The following is an 18,568-nucleotide window of genomic DNA, read 5'->3' as shown; positions in this document are numbered from 1 at the left end:
ATTAATTTATATAGGACATTTTCATACAAGTATATAGCTCAAAGTAATATATAAACATTACAAGAAAAATGAGAAATACACAAATTAATTAAAGATACAAATAGATGAATCCCTCAGAGAGGTGATTGTAAACTAAACTGCAGAAAATATTAACCTTCAGACCTATAGTTTAGTCATCTCCCTTCAATGCAATTATTATCAATAGTTTTAACATTTATTTTTGATGCATGTATACTGGAATTATTGTTGTAATTAGTGAAAAATTAAAGCTATTCATCCTATGCAGTGTTACAACACATACTATTTCTACATACAGAAAATACATACATATTAATAGTCGCACATACATGTGCAGTAAATGCTGAATATATTCAAATGAATTGTATATCTATAGAATTCTACCATTTCTAAATCATCAACCCAAAACAAAATAACTTTAATATTGTAAAATGGATAACACATGTACACACACCTTGTTGGATAAATAATGACTGTGTTTTCATCACACAGCTCTTGATGTAACTTTGAAAGTTTAAAATAAAAGCTACTCGATTTACATCTGGGAGTAGTTTATTTTTATTGTACTCTGACAGTTTTGAATCCATGCTAAAATAAAGTATGTAAGCTTCCAGACAAATATCTTGCTGCAGATTACTTTGTGTTATTTCTTTTACCAAAGCCTATGGGTTGATATTTTAAATAAAGTAGCCAGCACATGATACCAAAATACAAAGTTATTTAAATACATTGTTCTTCTCTTAAATGTAATTTAACATTAACTGTTCAGTAATTGCCTTCTTTGGTAATGTTCTGCATAGACATTTTACCTTCCATTTAATATACTTCTAATATTGTACACTGAAAAGCATGTTTACTAAATATAATTGTCTAGTTTTTTTCCTAACAATCAAAAAATAAATTTGAAATCAGATTATCCTGAGTGGTTTCAGATATTTTTGCAAATATTAGAAAGAAAAAATATAAAATAGCATAAACTTTGCAAGTCACTTCACATTTGAGGTACCGCAGGATCTGACTAATAAATGTAAAAGAGATCTTTTTTTCATGATTGTAAAACATAAAACTACAAAATACCTGATACAATTTTATAATCCATAATGTAATCAGCAGTGAGGCAGCTCACAGATCTGTATGGCAGCTAAATGCATGCTATCTAGTCAAATAGAAATAAGTAATTAATAATAGATATTGATAAATGCTAATATACATCTATTAAAAAATACTTGTATACATCTGTAAACATTATCCTGAGACAACCAGGCTGCAGTATGCTGTAGACTGCGCATAAGCAGAAACATCCATTAGGTCTAGTCCAAGGATTGTATATGTGATTTGTATCTACTACTCTCTCATGAAGCAATGCGTAGAATGAAAATGTTAGCAAATTAGAAATGCTTGTATGATGCAGGTATAATATCCATTAAAAATTCAAGCAGTCATAAGTCAATATTTGTAATGCACTGATTCAGTACAAACCCTCGGAAATAAAACCATCTGAATTGCTGTCAATTTTCTTTACAATAGCAATGAGTCGCTTTTTTTGCTCTTCTGGACTAAGATGTGCAAATTCTTCAAGCTCCTCCTGTATGCAAACATAAAACACAGTATATATTTAGTAATATATAAATACAAAACATACAACTGCACAAAATCATTAGTAAATGTAAACACTGTAACTAATACAAATCAAATTAATGAAATCGAATCTGTGTGCTCAGCATCAAGTGGCTACTAACAGGAAATTAGAAAAACAAATCAGCTTTGTTCCAGTCACTTGATTTCCTGGCAAAACCCTTAAAGATGCGCATGTTGTGGATTTTAAGTTGGTCCTGCACGAGTGTGTGGTGCCAGAATAGGCTATGGTAACCATGTGGCTAAATTGATTTAAGTGAGTTGTGATGTTGAGCAAATCCTTTTAAAAAGTAAACCTCATAAAAGTAAAACAAACGGAACCTGAGAAATTCGATTCTGGTACATTAGATTAAAAGATTGTTCAATAACACTTGGAATTTGACCATGGGTGGGCTACTTAACGACAAATGTTTAAGACTGAACTTGAGAAACACTGATCCAGTCTTGACAGCACTGTAGTTCTTAATTTTTGTTTTATTAACTTTAAAATATTGTTTTATTTACTTTGTACACCAGACAATAAAAATATATTGTAGCTAAACTGATTTGTATATGCCGCTTTTGGCAGAGCCGTTTGCGAAATAAATATTAACAATAACACATTGGGTTTAATTAATATCAATATTATAAATTCCTTTGAAACAGTGAAACTCTATATTCGTTTGTAATTGGTTAAGAAATCACTATGATTCCCCACTTCTAAAGATGTTAAACGTACCTCATCTCCAAAGAAAGCTTCTCTGTCATAATCAACATTATGTTCTCCATCCACATAGTGCTCTGTTGCCAGGCAGGTAGGGCACAGAGCGATGAAAACACTGGACCAAAGCAGCTGCCACTTCATCGTTTTTAAACTTTGAGATAAACAGCGCTACAAATAATCAAAAACAAATGTAATCAGATGCAAACGTGTGCATTATTGCCGTATAAAAATGTTTCAGAGTGTTAAATGCACAACAGTGAAAAAGATCCAAGGAGGCTGATACCTTACTGAAATCGAAAAATCTACCGGCATGCACATACCTGGCAGCTGGCACCTAAAAACACCACTTTCCACACGCAGTTTGCACTTCAGCTGCAGCAGACTGAGTTTCCGCTCTGCACTACCGGTTGTCAATGGCAACGAGTCGTTATCGCACGTAACTTCCGCCTACAACCCCCTGTCTAGGAGGAGTGTAACTCAGGAAGATGAGTTTCTGTTACTACCTTCAGGGATGGTTTACAGTTTTCGTATAGTATAGCCAGTGTAGCTCCTGGCTTCCAACAATGTTGCACTTGCAATGATCGGACTGAAAATTGGAAGAGTTTAGAAACTCGGAATGATGATTTTCATGCATTGTAGCGGCAGACCCAATAACAACGTTGAAGCATGAGAAAATACGTGATTAGTAAGCGAGTTCTGCCAATACGAGCGTAAACAAATAAGAAAACAATGATATAAGGAAACCACACGCCAGACGGTCCTTTTGAGTGTGTCAATTAACGTTAAAAAGATAAGAACAATAATAAACGCATGATATAAACCACCTGTCTTTCTCGAACAGAAACAAAGGTACGCAAACGGATATTTCATTCAGCTCGTCCATTTTCTAAATACATCCAACCACCTTTTTTCTTTCCTCGTGATCTGATTTTATTTTAGCGTACACTATATGGCCAAAAGTATGGACACCCCGTCAAATTACTGAGTTCAGGTGTTACATTGTTAATTACATAAAGCACATAGTCATGCAATCTCTGTTGACAAACATTGGCATTAGAATAGGTTGTACTGAAGGGCTCAGTATCTTTATATGAGGCACTGCCATAAGATGCCACCTTTGCCCCAAGTCAGTATGTGAAATTTCAGCTAGATCTGCCCAGGCCTAATGCGTTGCATTTTCTTGTTGGATATTTTATTAATATGTCTATTAGCAATGATGGCAGTGGCATATACAAGTCTCCCTTTTAGTTAAGTCCTTCTTTTTCCCAACAAGAATATACATACACATAACACTCATGATATCAAGCATTGTAAACAATGTCTCCCCTTTTCCAAAATGAGAGACTTCTATTAATAGTACCAATAACACATCACAACCAGCTGCATGGTATTGTCACAGAAGTACATAACCAGAATGTTCCTCGTATGTTGTAAAAAAAAAAAAAAACTGATACTGGTGGTATCAACATACAGTTAGGTCCATAAATATTTGGACAGAGACAACTTTTTTCAAATTTTGGTTCTGTACATTACCACAATGAATTTTAAATGAAACAACTCAGATGCAGTTGAAGTGCAGACTTTCAGCTTTAATTCAGTGGGGTGAACAAAACGTTTGCACAAAAATGTGAGGCAACTAAAGCATTTTTTTAACACAATCCCTTCATTTCAGGGGCTCAAAAGTAATTGGACAAATTTAAATAACTGGAAATAAATGGACAAATTAAATAACTTGAAATAAAATGTTCATTTCTAATACTTGGTTGAAAACCCTTTGCTGGCAATGACAGCCTAAAGTTTTAAACTCATGGACATCACCAGGTGCTGGGTTTCCTCCTTTTTAATGCTCTGCCAGGCCTTTACTGCAGCGGCTTTCAGTTGCTGTTTGTTTGTGGGCCTTTCTGTCCAAAGTTTAGTCTTCAACAAGTGAAATGCATGCTCATTTGGGTTAAGATCAGGTGACTGACTTGGCCATTCCAGAATTTTCCACTTCTTTGCTTTAATAAACTCCTGGGTTGCTTTGGCTGTATGTTTTGGGTCATTGTCCATCTGTATCATGAAACGCCGCCCAATCAATTTGACTGCATTTAGCTGGATTTGAGCAGACAGTATGTCTCTGAACACCTCGGAATTCATTCGGCTGCTTCTGTCCTGTGTCACATCATCAATAAACACTAGTGTCCCAGTGCCACTGGCCGCCATGCACGCCCAAGCCATCACACTGCCTCCACCGTGTTTTACAGATGATGTGGTATGCTTTGGATAATGAGCTGTTCCACGCCTTCTCCATACTTTTTTTTTGCCATCATTCTGCTAGAGGTTGATCTTGGTTTCATCTGTCCAAAGAATGTTTTTCCAGAACTGTGCTGGCTTTTTTAGATGTTCTTTAGCAAAGTCCAATCTAGTATTTCTATTCTTGAGGCTTATGAGTGGCTTGCACCTTGCAGTGCACCCTCTATATTTACTTTCATGCAGTCTTCTCTTTATGGTAGACTTAGATATCAATTACGCCTACCCCCTGGAGAGTGTTGTTCACTTGGTTGGCTGTTGTGAAGGGGTTTCTCTTTACCATGGAAATGATTCTGCAATCAACAATCCACTGTTGTCTTCCGTGGACGTCCAGGTCTTTTTGCGTTGCTGAGTTCACCAGTGCTTGCTTTCTTTTTCAGGATGTACCAAACCGTAGATTTTGCCACTCATAATATTGTAGCAATTTCTCGGATGGGTTTTTTCTGTTTTCGCAGCTTAAGGATGGCTTCTTTCACCTGCATGGAGAGCTCCTTTGACCGCATGTTGTCTGTTCACAGCAAAATCTTCCACATGCAAGCACCACACCTCAAATCAACTCCAGGCCTTTTATCTGCTTAATTGATAATGACATACCGATGGACTTGCCCACACCTGCCCATGAAATAGCCTTTGAGTCAATTGTCCAATTACTTTTGAGCCCCTGAAATGAAGGGATTGTGTTAAAAAATGCTTTAGTTGCCTCACATTTTTATACAATCATTTTGTTCACCCCACTGAATTAAAGCTGAAAGTCTGCACTTCAACTGCATCTGAGTTGTTTCATTTAAAATTCATTGTGGTAATGTACAGAACCAAAATTTGAAAAAAGTTGTCTCTGTCCAAATATTTATGGACCTAACTGTACATCCTTTACTATCACAATTCAAAGATTTTCTTTGGTTGAACAACTTAACTCGACCTGGTGGTAATGCAAGTTTGCTATTCACCTGGTTTTATTGTGCGACTTTCCGAAGAGGCTGAAATTGGCTGATCTTCATTTGTCTCAGTTGTGCACAGCTCAATTTGCATATCATCCATAACAGGGTCTTCTTTTGTGCAAGAGATGATGGAAATTACATCGGTAGGTTTGACCTTCTGTACTGCTGATGCAGTAAGATCTGTCAGTGCTTCCATCCTTAGGAACAGTGGCTGGTTTCCAAAGGCCATTATCATGCTGATTCCTGACTGCAGAGCCACTAGGCAAAGGTTGCAAAGGTCTGCCACCTCTGTCATACAGTTCTTTCTGATGCTCCTGACATTTTTTTTTCTGAGCCTGTACCAGGTTTTGGTTTGGCACCTGTGGTTGAATCTGACTAGCTGTACTTGAAAGGATGGATCGTATCCTATGGCTCATCAACAGCTGAAACGGTGATTTAAACTTGTCGATTGGTGTGTTCCCCAAGCAACCTTAAATATGGATCTTATTGTTCCACCTGTGCTTTAGTCATGAGTTTTTTGTCAGTTTGGACTCTCCTTTCAGTCAATCCATCGCTTTGGAGATAATGTGGGCTTGTAGTTATGAGATTGAAACCCCAGGTGTTAGCTAAACACTCAAATTCTTCCAAACTATCGCAAGAGCCATTATCATTAATAATATTCATTCTCTTCATTACCATACCTCGCAAACATTGCTTTAAGTTTGTGGATGACTGCTGTTGAGGAAGCATTTTTAAGTTTCTCTAACTCAAAGAACCTTCTGTTGTTATACTGTATGACATACTAGTCATGCTCCCATACAAACAAATGTGTGGTAACTATTTGTCAAGATCTCTCTAGCATTTGGTCAGAGATCATGGGCATTTCGATTTCTGCGTTTTTGGCATATGCTGCATTTGCTAACCATTATGTCTATTTGCTGATTCATGCTGGGACAGAAATGTATGTCACTCACACTATGCTTGGATTTTTCTATGCCCATGTGGCCAGCGTATATTCGCTAAAGCATCTCCTTTCATAGAGCATGGTGAACAATTATTTTCTCTCCCTTTAACAATACGCTGTCTGCCTGGGATTTCATCTAAATAATTCCAATATTCTGAAATTACATTTGGATACTTTTTCCTAAACTCTGGCCAACCTACTTAGGTTGATCTGACCAGTACATTTAGCTAAGGATCTTGTTCTGTTGCAGCCCCTGATTTCTGTAATCGTCACTCATTGGCATTGTCTGCAACAGGGATTTCCCTTCCAGGTTTGTGGACAATGGTAATGCCATACCTCTGTAGTTACAATATCATTCTCTGTAGTCTTGGTGGTGCAGCTGGCAGGGGTTTGCAAAGTATGAATTCCAAAGGCTTATGGTCCAATTCAGCCATCACACAGCGGCTGTATATTTATTATTGGAATCTTTTGCAGCTGAAGAGAACAACATATAGCTCTTTCTCAATCTGCATATAATTTTGTTCACTGGCATTCAAGGATTTAGAAGCATAGGCCATTGGCTTGTCTTCTTGGAGGAGGACAGCACCTAAACCATAGTATTTAGATGCATAGGTCATTGGCTTGCTTTCTTGGAGGAGGACAGCACCTAAACCATTCTGTGTTGGATCCACCTGTAGTAGGAGCTCTTTGGTTGGGTCATAATTTGAGAAAATTGGAGCTGGTTCCTCTGTAATAAGTCCTTTCACCTGTTCAAGTGCTTTGTCAATATTTTGCATCCCAGACAAATACACTGTTCTCAATGGGGCATTTACTTCTGAAAATTTGAAATGAACTTTGGCTAGATATAACCATTCCAAGTATTGTTTTTAATTCTGTTTTATTTCCCAGTGTGTTCATTTTTTTGATCACCCAGTCTTTTCTGGGTCTGGCTTAAGCCTGTCTCTAATAAGTTTGTGGCCAAAGTTCACTTCTGATACACAGATAATGGCCATTTCTGGGTTTAACTTAATTCCTTTTCTGTTGACTGCTGCAGCATTGCCCTGAATAGTTTGGTCTTGTTCTTCCTTTGTGCGACCAAATATCAATCATACAATACCCTTGTATGCCTTATTAATTCTCCTTAGAAATTCATCTTCTGCCAAAACAATCCTAAAAGGCAGTCTCAGGAACTTATACATACCAAAAATAGTGCTAAAGACAGTTAGTAGGGATGCCATATGATTCAGTTTTATGGCCCATTATCCTGATCTAGCTGGCAGTGAAAAATGATAGTTTTATTAAGATCACATGGGTCTAGGCATATTCAAAGCTTTTTTGTTTTGGGCTTCTCTACAACCACTAAAGAATTTACCCATTTTGTTGGTTTAATTACTTTGGCAATAATTCTAGCTTGTTTCATGTTATCTAATGCTTGCTTTAGACAATCTCTAAGTGCAATCTTCTAGCTGAGTATACAACAGGGACTGCTTCAAGTTTTAGGCGAATATTGCACTACTCTGGGAACTGACCAATGCCCTGGAAAACATCTGAAAATTTATCTAAAATGCTGCTGCCTTCAGATGGGGTTTTATTGATTGACACGACTAGCTTAATTAGCTCCATGGCAAGGCATGCCTTAAGGCCTAGGATTGATGGGGCATTTATATTCACAATGTAAAATTCCATCCATCCATCCATTTTCCAACCCGCTGAATCCGAACACAGGGTCACGGGGGTCTGCTGGAGCCAATCCCCCACCGCAGGACACACACAAACACACCCACACACCAAGCACACACTAGGGCCAATTTAGAATCGCCAATCCACCTAACCTGCATGTCTTTGGACTGTGGGAGGAAACCGGAGCGCCCGGAGGAAACCCACGAAGACACGGGGAGAACATGCAAACTCCACGCATGAATAATTTTTTCTTTGTATTTTCACCTTAGCTCACATGTGCCCTTAACATCAAGTATTTCATCTCCATGGCATGTTATTTTCTTCTTTGGGATATGTTGGAACATTTTAGTGAATACATTTCCTGTTAGTATGTTGACCTGTGCCACTGTATCTAACTAGAATTTTATTTTCTGCTTCGTTCCTACTTCAATGTCAACAAAGACCTGTTGGTAGCGTATGTTTATGCATTCATTTGTGATAGTGTCAGTGTAAAGTTCATCATATAACTTGGGCTCTCTGCTTTCCAGCACCACATGTACTGGTTTGCACTTGAATCTAGTCTGAGGCAAATACTGGTTTAAACATGCCTTTGTGAAGTGATTTAATTTCTTGCATTTACTGCATTGTTTTCCCTTTGTTGGGCATTCATCCCTGGCTTTGTGCTCATTTCCACATCATCCACGTGGCTTGTTTCCCTTGGATGACTCTCTGTCTTTTTTTCCGGAGTACGCTACATTGCACTGTGCCAATTTTGAACTTACAGCATGAATAGACTGGCTACCGCTGGACTTACTAGTGACCATCATTTTCAATTGCTCCTGCACTAACTCACGTGAAAGTGCAATGTCTATTGCTTATTCCAACTCTGTACCGTGACTTAACAGCTTTTCATGAACTTTGGGAAAATTAGACGCAAGATAATGTGATCTCTGACCATTTCATCACTTTCTGGTAATGGCTGACCTTTACCAATAGTTTTAACACTGCTACAAAATGGTCTCACTATCATCCTGCATTTTTTCATGGAACTTGTACCAAGTGAATACAGGGTTGACTTTCAGTACACTGTACTCAGAAACCTTATCATAGTATGTTTGCAATACCTTAGCCTCATCGTTTGACAAGGTTCATGTATTGAAGACATCCCATGCTTTCTCTCCAACCCACAAAAGTAGGTAGATGCATTTTTCATTCTTAGTCTTATTTCTGAGCAATCCACTAAATATCAACTCCACATGCTGTCAAAAATGCTGCCAGGATTCAGGTTATCTGGATGAATCCCAATCCATCCATGGAGCAGGCATGCCAGCAAAATCCATCTGTATTGTACTTCAGTGAATTCCACATTTTATTCTGACACCATGTTGTGTTTCCTTGTCAGATATTTTATTAATATGTCTGTTGCCAAAGATGACAGTGACACACAAGAGGATCCATTTTAGATAACTCTTTTTATTTCCCAGCATGCATATACATATGAACTTTTCTAATTTATATAAATCTCACAACATTAAGCATTGTAACCATTATAAACTGTTAAGTGTTAATATTGTGAAGTGGAAGTGCTGAGGAGCAACAACAGCTCAGCCCCTAAGGGTTAGACCATGCAAACTTAGAGAGTGAGGCTACTGAGTGCTGAGGTGTATAGCACATAAAAATCACTCACTGTATCTTCTGTTGCATCACTCACAAAACAGTTCCAAACTGCCTCTGGAAGAAACATCTGCACAAGAATTGTGTATTTAGAGCTTCATGAAATGGGTTTCCATGGCTGAGCAGCTGCACACAAGCCAAAGATCACTATGCGTTACGATAAGCATCAGCTGGAATGGTGTAAAGCACATCTCCACTGAACTATGGAGTGGTGGAAATGTATTTTCTGCCCTTTATGGTCCATGATAAATCATGCTTCATTATCTACTAGTTTGGTTGACAAATCTGAGTTTGGCAGATGCCATGAGATTATGACCTTCTGGACTACATAGTGCCTACTGTATAGTTTGATGGAGAAGGGATATTAGTCTGGAGTCTGTTTTTCAGGGTGTTCCAGTTGTGGGGAACAGCCCAGACACAGACAGGTAGACATGATGGTTTCACCACACACACGTTTATTATACAATATTTACAATTATCGGTGAGCACAAACCCAGTGCCGCAGCACCAATCACCCCTTAAGTCCTGGCCACACAACACAATGCCTTCTCAGTCTCTGGTCCACCTCCACTCCTCTCCACCGAGCTTTGTCCTCTTCCACCCGACTCTTGCCCTTGAATGGAGGGAGGCGGCCCCTTTTATACACCCCCAGATGGACTCCAGGTGCTTCCCAAGGAGCCTCCGTTGACACACCCCTGTGTGGCGGAAGCTCTGGCTGTGTACCCGGAAGTCCTCCGGGTGTCCCCAATCCTCTTCCCCCCAGCACTTCCGGGTGTGGCGGAAGTGCTGAGGTCCAGGGCTCCCAAGGCATCGGGGCGCCCCCTGGCGGTGACCACGGGCCCCTACAGGGTTGAGCTTCCAAGCTCTGTACCCGTGGCCCCCAAAAGAACCAGGGTGGTCGCCCCCTCGTGTTCTGGAGGAGGCACAAGCCCTCCTCCAGTCCTCCTGGGCATCCTGGCCGGGCATGAACCCCAACCGGGTACCACACAGTGAAGAGTACTGTTAATGCTACTGCATATGAAGATGTTTTAGACAATTTTGCTTTCCAAATTTGTAGAAACAGTTTGGGAAGGAGCTTTTCTGTTCCAGAATAACTGTGCCTCTGTGCACAAAACCTGGTCCATACAGACATGGAGGAACACAAGTAGCCTACACAGAGCCCTAACCTCAACACCATTCAACACTTTTGCAACAAATTGGAACACCGATTGTGTGCCTGGTCTTCAAGTCCAACATCAGTACCTGACCTCACAAATACTTTTTTGGCAGGATGGGCAGAAATTCCCAGAGGCACATTCCAAAATCCTGTGAAAAGCCTTCTCAGAGGAGTGAAGACTATTAGGTGTTTTTTCTATGGTAACTCAATATTAATGCATGTGGTCTTGGAATGGGATGTTCAACAAGTTTATACAGGTTTGATGATTAGATGTCATATAGTGCCATATAGTGTAGTAATATGATTATCATTATTTAGGCATTGTGACACACGTGTGAATAGGAGGCAGCTGAAGAGTTTAGAGATGAATGGTAATACATCTGCCCTTGCACAGACGCTCTTTCTAAGTTCCCTGCAGGCCTTTCCTGGGAAATCCCACCAGGAGCCACCGCCTCGACTCGGGACACATCACTTCCGGTCCCGGCCCCGAGGACAACATCACTTCCAGTCCCAGGCCCGAGGACGACATCACTTCCAGTCCCAGCCCCGAGGACAACATCACTTCCGGCCCCAGCCCCGAGGACGACATCACTTCCCCCAAACTTCCTATAAAGCCTCACACCTTTTCCCTGGAAGTCAGTTCTGTTTTGGACTCTGTCTTGTAAACTTGACTGAACTACAAAGCATTTACTTTTACAGCCAGGATACTGAATTATATGGGTGGCTGCTCCAAACCTTACCATGTCTCTTGTCCCTTATTCTCACAGTGGCGTAGCCGGCAGGATGATGTCCCTGAAGAACCCGGGACAGGACCTTAAAACAAACCAGGTAGGAAAGTACTGGGGCCGAGTTTCTGGGGAGGGATTGCGTCGGGGGGTCAGGAACGACCCGGTGCAGGCTCCGTTCCACAAGGGAAGCTGCAGCCCTACTTGGTGGAGAGTGTTGAAGGGACCCACAGGCGTGGGCTGGTTTCTGGTGAGGACGCAAAAGGGGCTCATTATTCTCGCCGTGGTAGGAGAGCTGAGCCGCCCATTGGGACCAAGGTCCCTGATAAGGATGGGCTTTCCCCAGGCCAGCAGGTGAAGGAACTGCAATCCTGGGAGTTTAACCCAAAAAGAGCACTCCCAGAACAAGCTATGGCTCTCTGGCAGCAGGTGGGTCTGTGGCTACGGCCCTTTGAAAGGACCCCACTACAAATTGTGCAGCAGGTTGTCTTCTTTTTGGAGTTTGCCCAGCTGGCCTGGGATGACTTCCATTCCATGCAGGAGCTTTTACAACTCCTAAAGACCCCAAGGCCGGCCTTGAAACCTGGGGTGGCAGAATGGCCCCTTAGTAGAATCCATGGGAACTACGTCCCACTTTGAAAGTCACTCCCGCTAAATCCGGAGCCTGTTCCGAAGTCACGGACCGCCCGGCCTGCGACCTGTTGGGGAATGAAGTGGACTGCAGGGGGACGTGGCGATGTTGTTTGTGTGCCCTTAACAACCCTCTGGCGGATAACCATACTGGGGAGCTACTCCTTATTGGACATAAAGTGACGGCGTTGTTTGACTCCGGCAGTAACATGTCTGTTGTTGCTCGCCGTTATGTTTAACCGCAACAGTGGATTAAAAGAAAGACCAGTCTTAAATGTATACACGGAGATGTCTGCATATATAAATCCGCCCGGTGTTACGTATGTCTGGAAGGAACCCTTAAAAGACTCACCATGGCGGTTCTTCCGGAGCCTCCGTTTCCAGTAATCCTAGGGCGGGACTGGTCTGAAAGTAACAGTGGTAGACTAGTGAGTATTCCCGGACAAGCTTTGGGCCTAGTTATAGGTGAGAAAGACTCATCTCAAGCTGCCTTCACGCCGTGTAATCAGCCGGCAGAGAGTGGGGCGGAAGGCCAAGAGAGTGACCCAGAAACTTCTGGACAGTCAAGGGCTGCTACGTCATCTACCAGCGCCCCGGCAGCTTGGGAGGAATCTCCACCGCTTAAGGTCAGACCGGACCTGCTCTCTGAGTTACATTTTCAGTTTAAAGCGACGCCGGCTTCTTTCAAGAGAGAACAATGGAATGACGACTCTCTGAAACATGCAAAGAATGCAGTGGTCCTCGTCAACAGCCAACGAGTGCATCAGCCCAGGCCACAGGGACCTCACTTCGTCATTGAAAATGACTTGTTATATCGGGTCGCGGAGCATGAGGGGATGAACCGGAAGCTGCTGCTAGTCCCGCAAACCTACCGGCGGCAGGTCTGCGAGTTAGCACACTCCCACCTTCTTGGGGGCCATCTCAGCTCCGACAAAACACTAGAGCGAATCAAGCTCCGGTTTTTTTGGCCGGGGATTAATGAAGAGGTTCGCCGTTTTTGCATTTCCTGTCCGGAGTGTCAACTGCGGCAAATTCCCAGGAGGGACCGCGCTCCTCTTGTCCCCCTTCCCCTGATTGATGTCCCTTTTGACCAGATTGGGGTCGACATAGTAGGACCCTTGGAACCCCCAGCCCGATACCCTGAGGCCATTCCCTTGCGCTCGGCTACTTACAAAACAATCACACAGGAACTAGTAGGAGTCTTTGCGTGAGTTGGCGTCCCTAGAGAAGTCCTAACGGACCAAGGGACACCTTTTACCTCAGAAACGTTCAAGGAGACTGCCAAGTTACTGAAGATAAAGCATTTAAAAACCGTGGTGTATCATCCTCAAACCGATGGGTTAGTGGAGAGATTCAATCAGACTCTCAAGCAGATGCTTCGTAAGGTGGTCAGCGAGGATGGGAGGAATTGGGATCAACTCCTCCCCCTCGTCCTCTTTGCCTACCGGGAAGTCCCCAAAGCCTCTACGGGCTTCTCACCGTTTGAGTTGTTATACGGACGACATCCCCGACATCTTAAAAGAGGGCTGGGAAGGAGAGGCTCTTCCCTCGACAAATATTCTGGAATATATCGCCCAATTGCACGATAGATTTGATACAATTAGACACATTCTAAAGAGTCATATGGAGGAGGCACAAGCAGCACAGGCCCGCCTTTATAACCATGGCACGACTCTCTGGGAGTTCCGTCCAGGGGATCACGTCAAGGTGTTGGTGCCCACTTCTCACTCCAAATTGCTCACCCATTGGCTAGGCCCTTATGAAATTAAGGAGAGGAAGGGATTGATGGACTATTTGGTGAAACAACCCAATCGTCGACCAAGCGAGCGGGTGTATCATGTGAACCTGCTGAAACCGTGGAAGGAGAGGGACCCCGATCCCTCCTCCGGTCAGCTCCGCTCACTCTTTTCTCAAACAAGTTGCGAGCAGTTATCACCCAGGCAGAGGCAGGAGCTGGAAGCAGCTATCCGCTCCGTCCTAGAGGTGGTGAGTGAACAACCTGGCCGGACCTCTCTGGTTGCGCATGACATATTGACTGACCCGGGAGTGATTGTCCGAGAGCGGACATATAGACTCCCAGAGGCAAAGAAAGCTGAGGTGGAACTGGAAATCAAGCGAATGCTGGAACTAGGAGTGATTGAGGAGAGTTTTAGTCCCTGGTCCAGTCCCATTGTCTTGATTGCTAAGCCCGACGGCAGTTGGAGGTTTTGCAATGACTTCCGTCGGCTTAATCAGGTTTCCCAGTTTGATGCTTATCCCATGCCTCATGTGGACGATCTCCTCGAGAGGCTGAGACCAGCTAAATTCCTGACCACACTTGACATGACAACGGGGTACTGGCAGGTTCCTTTAACGGAGTCCGCGAAGGAAAAAACTGCGTTTAGCACTCCTAGCGGGCATTGGCAGTATCGTGTCCTTCCATTCGGGTTACATGGGGCACCTGCAACTTTCCAGCGTCTGGTGGACAAAGTGCTCCGACCCCATAACTCGTATTGTGCTGCCTACCTGGATGACGTCGTCATCTATTCCAGCATGAGGAAGATGCACATACAGAAGGTCACAGCGGTATTGCGGGTACTAGGAGAGGCCAGGCTTCAAATCAATCCCAAGAAATGCTTCTTCAGGTTGAGAGAAGCCAAGAATTTGGGTTACCTGGTGGGCCAGGGTACTATGAGGCCACAGTGTTCCAAATTAAATGCCATACTGACATGGCCCCTGTAGCAGATATAGCGTTTGTCCACCTCTTGAACCCTCAGGTACCACTCTTGAGACCAGGTGAAAGTATAACTAATATTTATTTTATAATTATACTGTGCACAAAGCACCCTTTCCACCACACTACTCATATACAATAAACTCTCAAAACCAATACAATCCTCCACTCCCAGACACTTCGCCCTCCTACCTCCCAGCTCAGCTCAGTGTTCTGGGCTTTCCTTAGTCCTTTTATAGCTCCTGACCCGGAAGTGGTTCCAAGCACAACCCACAAGTCCATTTCCTTCCGGGTCAGGGCAAACAGTCCACTTCTTCATCCCGGGAGCACGTCGCTTCCTCCAGTCACGTGACTGTGACGCACTCCCGGGTTATAGGGCACGCAAGAGCCCCCTAGCCCCTTTACAGCGACTCCTGGCGGCCCCCAAGGTATCCAGCAGGGCTGTGTACAGAAACTACAAAGTCCATGAGGCCCTGCTGGAACTCGGGGCACCAATATGCTGTCCGGAGGGCTCCTCCTAGCGGCCTGGGGGTGAGGGCCGGACTGGAAAGCTGGCAATCCTCCACACCCCATTCGTGAACCAAGCGGCAAGTCCGATTCTTTCTCGGTTTGGCCGGGTACTACCGCCGGTTTGTGCCTCACTTCTCCGAGAGAGCGGCGCCCTTGACCGACTTGACAAAGAAAAGAGCTCCCAACCTAGTGGTATGGTCTGACAAAGCCGGGACTGCATTCAGTGACTTAAAAAAGGCTCTGACTTCAGCACCTGTATTAATCGCCCCTAACTTTTCTCTTCCATTTGTCCTCCAGACGGACGCTTCGGACACAGGCTTGGGAGCCGTGTTGAGCCAAAGCGTCGACGGTGTTGAACACCCCGTAATGTGCCTAAGCCAGAAACTGTTGGACCGGGAGACCAGGTATGCAGCAGTGGAGAAGGAAGCTCTGGCGAATCTCTCTCATTCTTCCTAGGGCACGAAGCGGAAGCGGAAGCAGAAGCAGACAATGGCTGACAGTGAGATGAATCGCGTTGCCGTCGTCGTAGAAGAACTCCAGGCACTCGACGAACATATTCAGAAACTCCTGTCCAGACGAAGATACCTTAGGGATCTGAAGGCTCGGCTGCTGGATAAACCGTCCTTGCCATCTGTAATTGGCATAACATCAACCCCGTGTTGTGCCGCTCAAGTGAGCTTCACCCCCGCGCCTCGTAGGAGCGACACCGATGATGACCTCGGCGTATATCAGCTATGCAGGCGGGGATTCAAGGCTAGAACACCTCCATCGGCACAGGCGAGCATCTTGACTCAGAACCGGTTCGACCCTCTCCACATCCCCAGTTTGCCTTCAGCCCCTGGTGATGTAATAGTGGTAGGTGATTCTATTGTTAGAAACCTTAATATCACATGCCCTAATCGAAAATCGTTTGTTTCTTGTTTTCCCGGTGCTTGTGTCCGAGATGTGATGAGACGTGCGCCAGCAATCTATGAGAAGCACAAGAATAGGGCAGTTGGAGCAATTGCAGTTGGAGCAATTGATTTGCATGCCGGCGTGAACGATATAAGGCACCGACAGTTGGAAATCCTCAAGGCTGACTTTGCAGCACTAATTAAAGACACGAAGGAGAGGACCCCATCGGCAAAGATCTTCATTTCGGGTCCACTATCTCTCATCAGACGATCAAACAAGTACTACAGTCGTCTGCTAGGATTAAACAACTGGCTGCACGGCTTCTGCAAGAATCAAGACCTCGGATTCATCAATAACTGGGACCTCTTTTGGGAAAGACCGCGTTTCTTCAAGCGAGATGGCCTGCATCCAAACAGTCTCGGTGCCTGGGTCCTCTCCGAAAACATATCTAAGGTAATTCGTTTATCTTGACTATCTATCTCTACTCTTAACCCCTTCCGAAATGCTACTGCTGTGCTAGGACATAATTGTTTAATAAAATCTTCCGTAAAAGTGCACAACATTAATACCGCAATAACCAATCTCAATGCACATAGAAAATCTAGGCAATACAGCATAAACACCAATAATTTAATTAAAATTACTACTTTAGATGAACAATGTATTAAAACTATAAAAACAGACTATAGATTGAACAAAAAATACACACAGAGTGGCGCTAATAAAAATAACTTAGTTCCTGTTCCAAATATCAATAACGCACATAGTGTTCATCTCTGCCCCTCCGAAACATTAAATATGGCACTATTAAATGTTAGAGTTTTAACTAACAAGACGTTTTTTATCAACGATCTTATTATTGATAGAAAAATAGATTTTATTGCACTAAGTGAAACGTGGCTTAGCTCAGATGGCACAGCTGTTTTAATCGAATCTGTGCCTCCGGATTACAGTTTTACTTGAGCGCATCGCCAAGGAAAGAGAGGCGGTGGCTTGGCAAACATTTACTCAAGCCAGTTAAAGTGTAAAGATGTCAGTTTTGGTAAATTCAAGTCCTTTGAGTATCTCTCCGTTGTTATCCATGGAGATTCTCACGTTCTAATATTATCCGTGTATTGACCTCCTAAATTCAACGCGTCTTTCTTTGAGGAATTCTCTGACTTAATGTCAATTTTAATTACGAACTATGACACTCTCTTAATAGTCGGCGACTTCAATTTTCATATAGATAATCAGTGTAACCAAAAAGTAAAAGAATATGAACCTCCTGGACTCTCCTGATTTGAGACAGCTTGTTAATCAGCCTACACATAAAGCAGGTCATACGTTAGACTTAGTAATTGCTAAAGGATGAAAAGTTGATATAAAGCAGGTCATTGATACGGGTCTATCAGACCATTTTCTTCTACTTTTTAATATAGAAATAATGATAGAAAACACTCATGAGAAGTATATTGTTAAAAAACGCTTCGATTCATCAGCAGCTTTAAAACTTACAAACATTCAAAGCAATCAGTCCGTTTATAGTGCCAACTATAATAGCAAGGATAATGTAAATAGTAAGGTGGAAAGATTTAATACTAAAGTGAGAGCTGCTGTTGACATAGTTGCACCTGAAAGACAGTTAAAAAATCTTCTAGCATTGTTATACCATGGAAGACCCAAAGAGTGTCTGATTTAAAGAGAACATGCCATAGAGCTGAGCGTAAATGGAAGAAGACTAAACTAACTATCCACTATGAAATATTAAAAGTTAAAATACAATAACACAGTCCGTCTTGAGAGGCGCTGCTATTTCTCTAAGATTATAAATAACAATGCTAGTAATCCCAGAGTCTTATTCTCGACGATTGATCGTCTGTTAAACCCTGATAACTCAAAGGAATGCCTCCTAAGTACTTCCAGTAAAACCTGTGAGGCTATTGCTGTATTTTTCAATCAAAAAATTAATGATATTAGAAATAACATAGTATATCTCCCCAACACTAAGGATCCTCCTAAACCCCAGCATTCCGTTATAAACAAATTAAACTATTTCACTAGGATAGATTTACCTGATTTACATAAAATAATTTCTCAACTGAAACCCTCCACCTGCGTCC

The 18,568-nt window shown here is 42.6% G+C and overlaps 1 protein-coding gene across 2 annotated transcripts in view; it reads right to left on the bottom strand.

Annotated features, from left to right (window-relative positions):
• The window catches only part of rcn2 (reticulocalbin 2), a 36,122-nt gene extending 33,367 nt beyond the window's left edge, over positions 1–2,755 (bottom strand). The window contains exons 1-3 of one of the 2 annotated variants that reach the window (XM_028822611.2): positions 2,677–2,755; positions 2,372–2,524; positions 1,498–1,603 (exon numbers count right to left, since the gene is read on the bottom strand). In XM_028822611.2, the coding sequence (XP_028678444.1) occupies positions 1,498–1,603; positions 2,372–2,497 (232 nt within the window). In that variant the 5' untranslated portion in view covers positions 2,498–2,524; positions 2,677–2,755. Of the gene's footprint in view, positions 1–1,497; positions 1,604–2,371; positions 2,657–2,676 lie in introns of those variants that run through there. The other variant, XM_028822612.2, reaches the window with a different exon arrangement.
• Between the last annotated feature and the right edge of the window lie 15,813 nt (positions 2,756–18,568).

This window comes from Erpetoichthys calabaricus, chromosome 17 (genome assembly GCF_900747795.2).
Source record: "Erpetoichthys calabaricus chromosome 17, fErpCal1.3, whole genome shotgun sequence".
Classification (NCBI taxonomy): domain Eukaryota; kingdom Metazoa; phylum Chordata; class Cladistia; order Polypteriformes; family Polypteridae; genus Erpetoichthys; species Erpetoichthys calabaricus.
The sequence above is the reverse complement of the archived record's forward strand: the minus strand, read 5'-3'. Positions and strand labels throughout refer to the sequence as shown.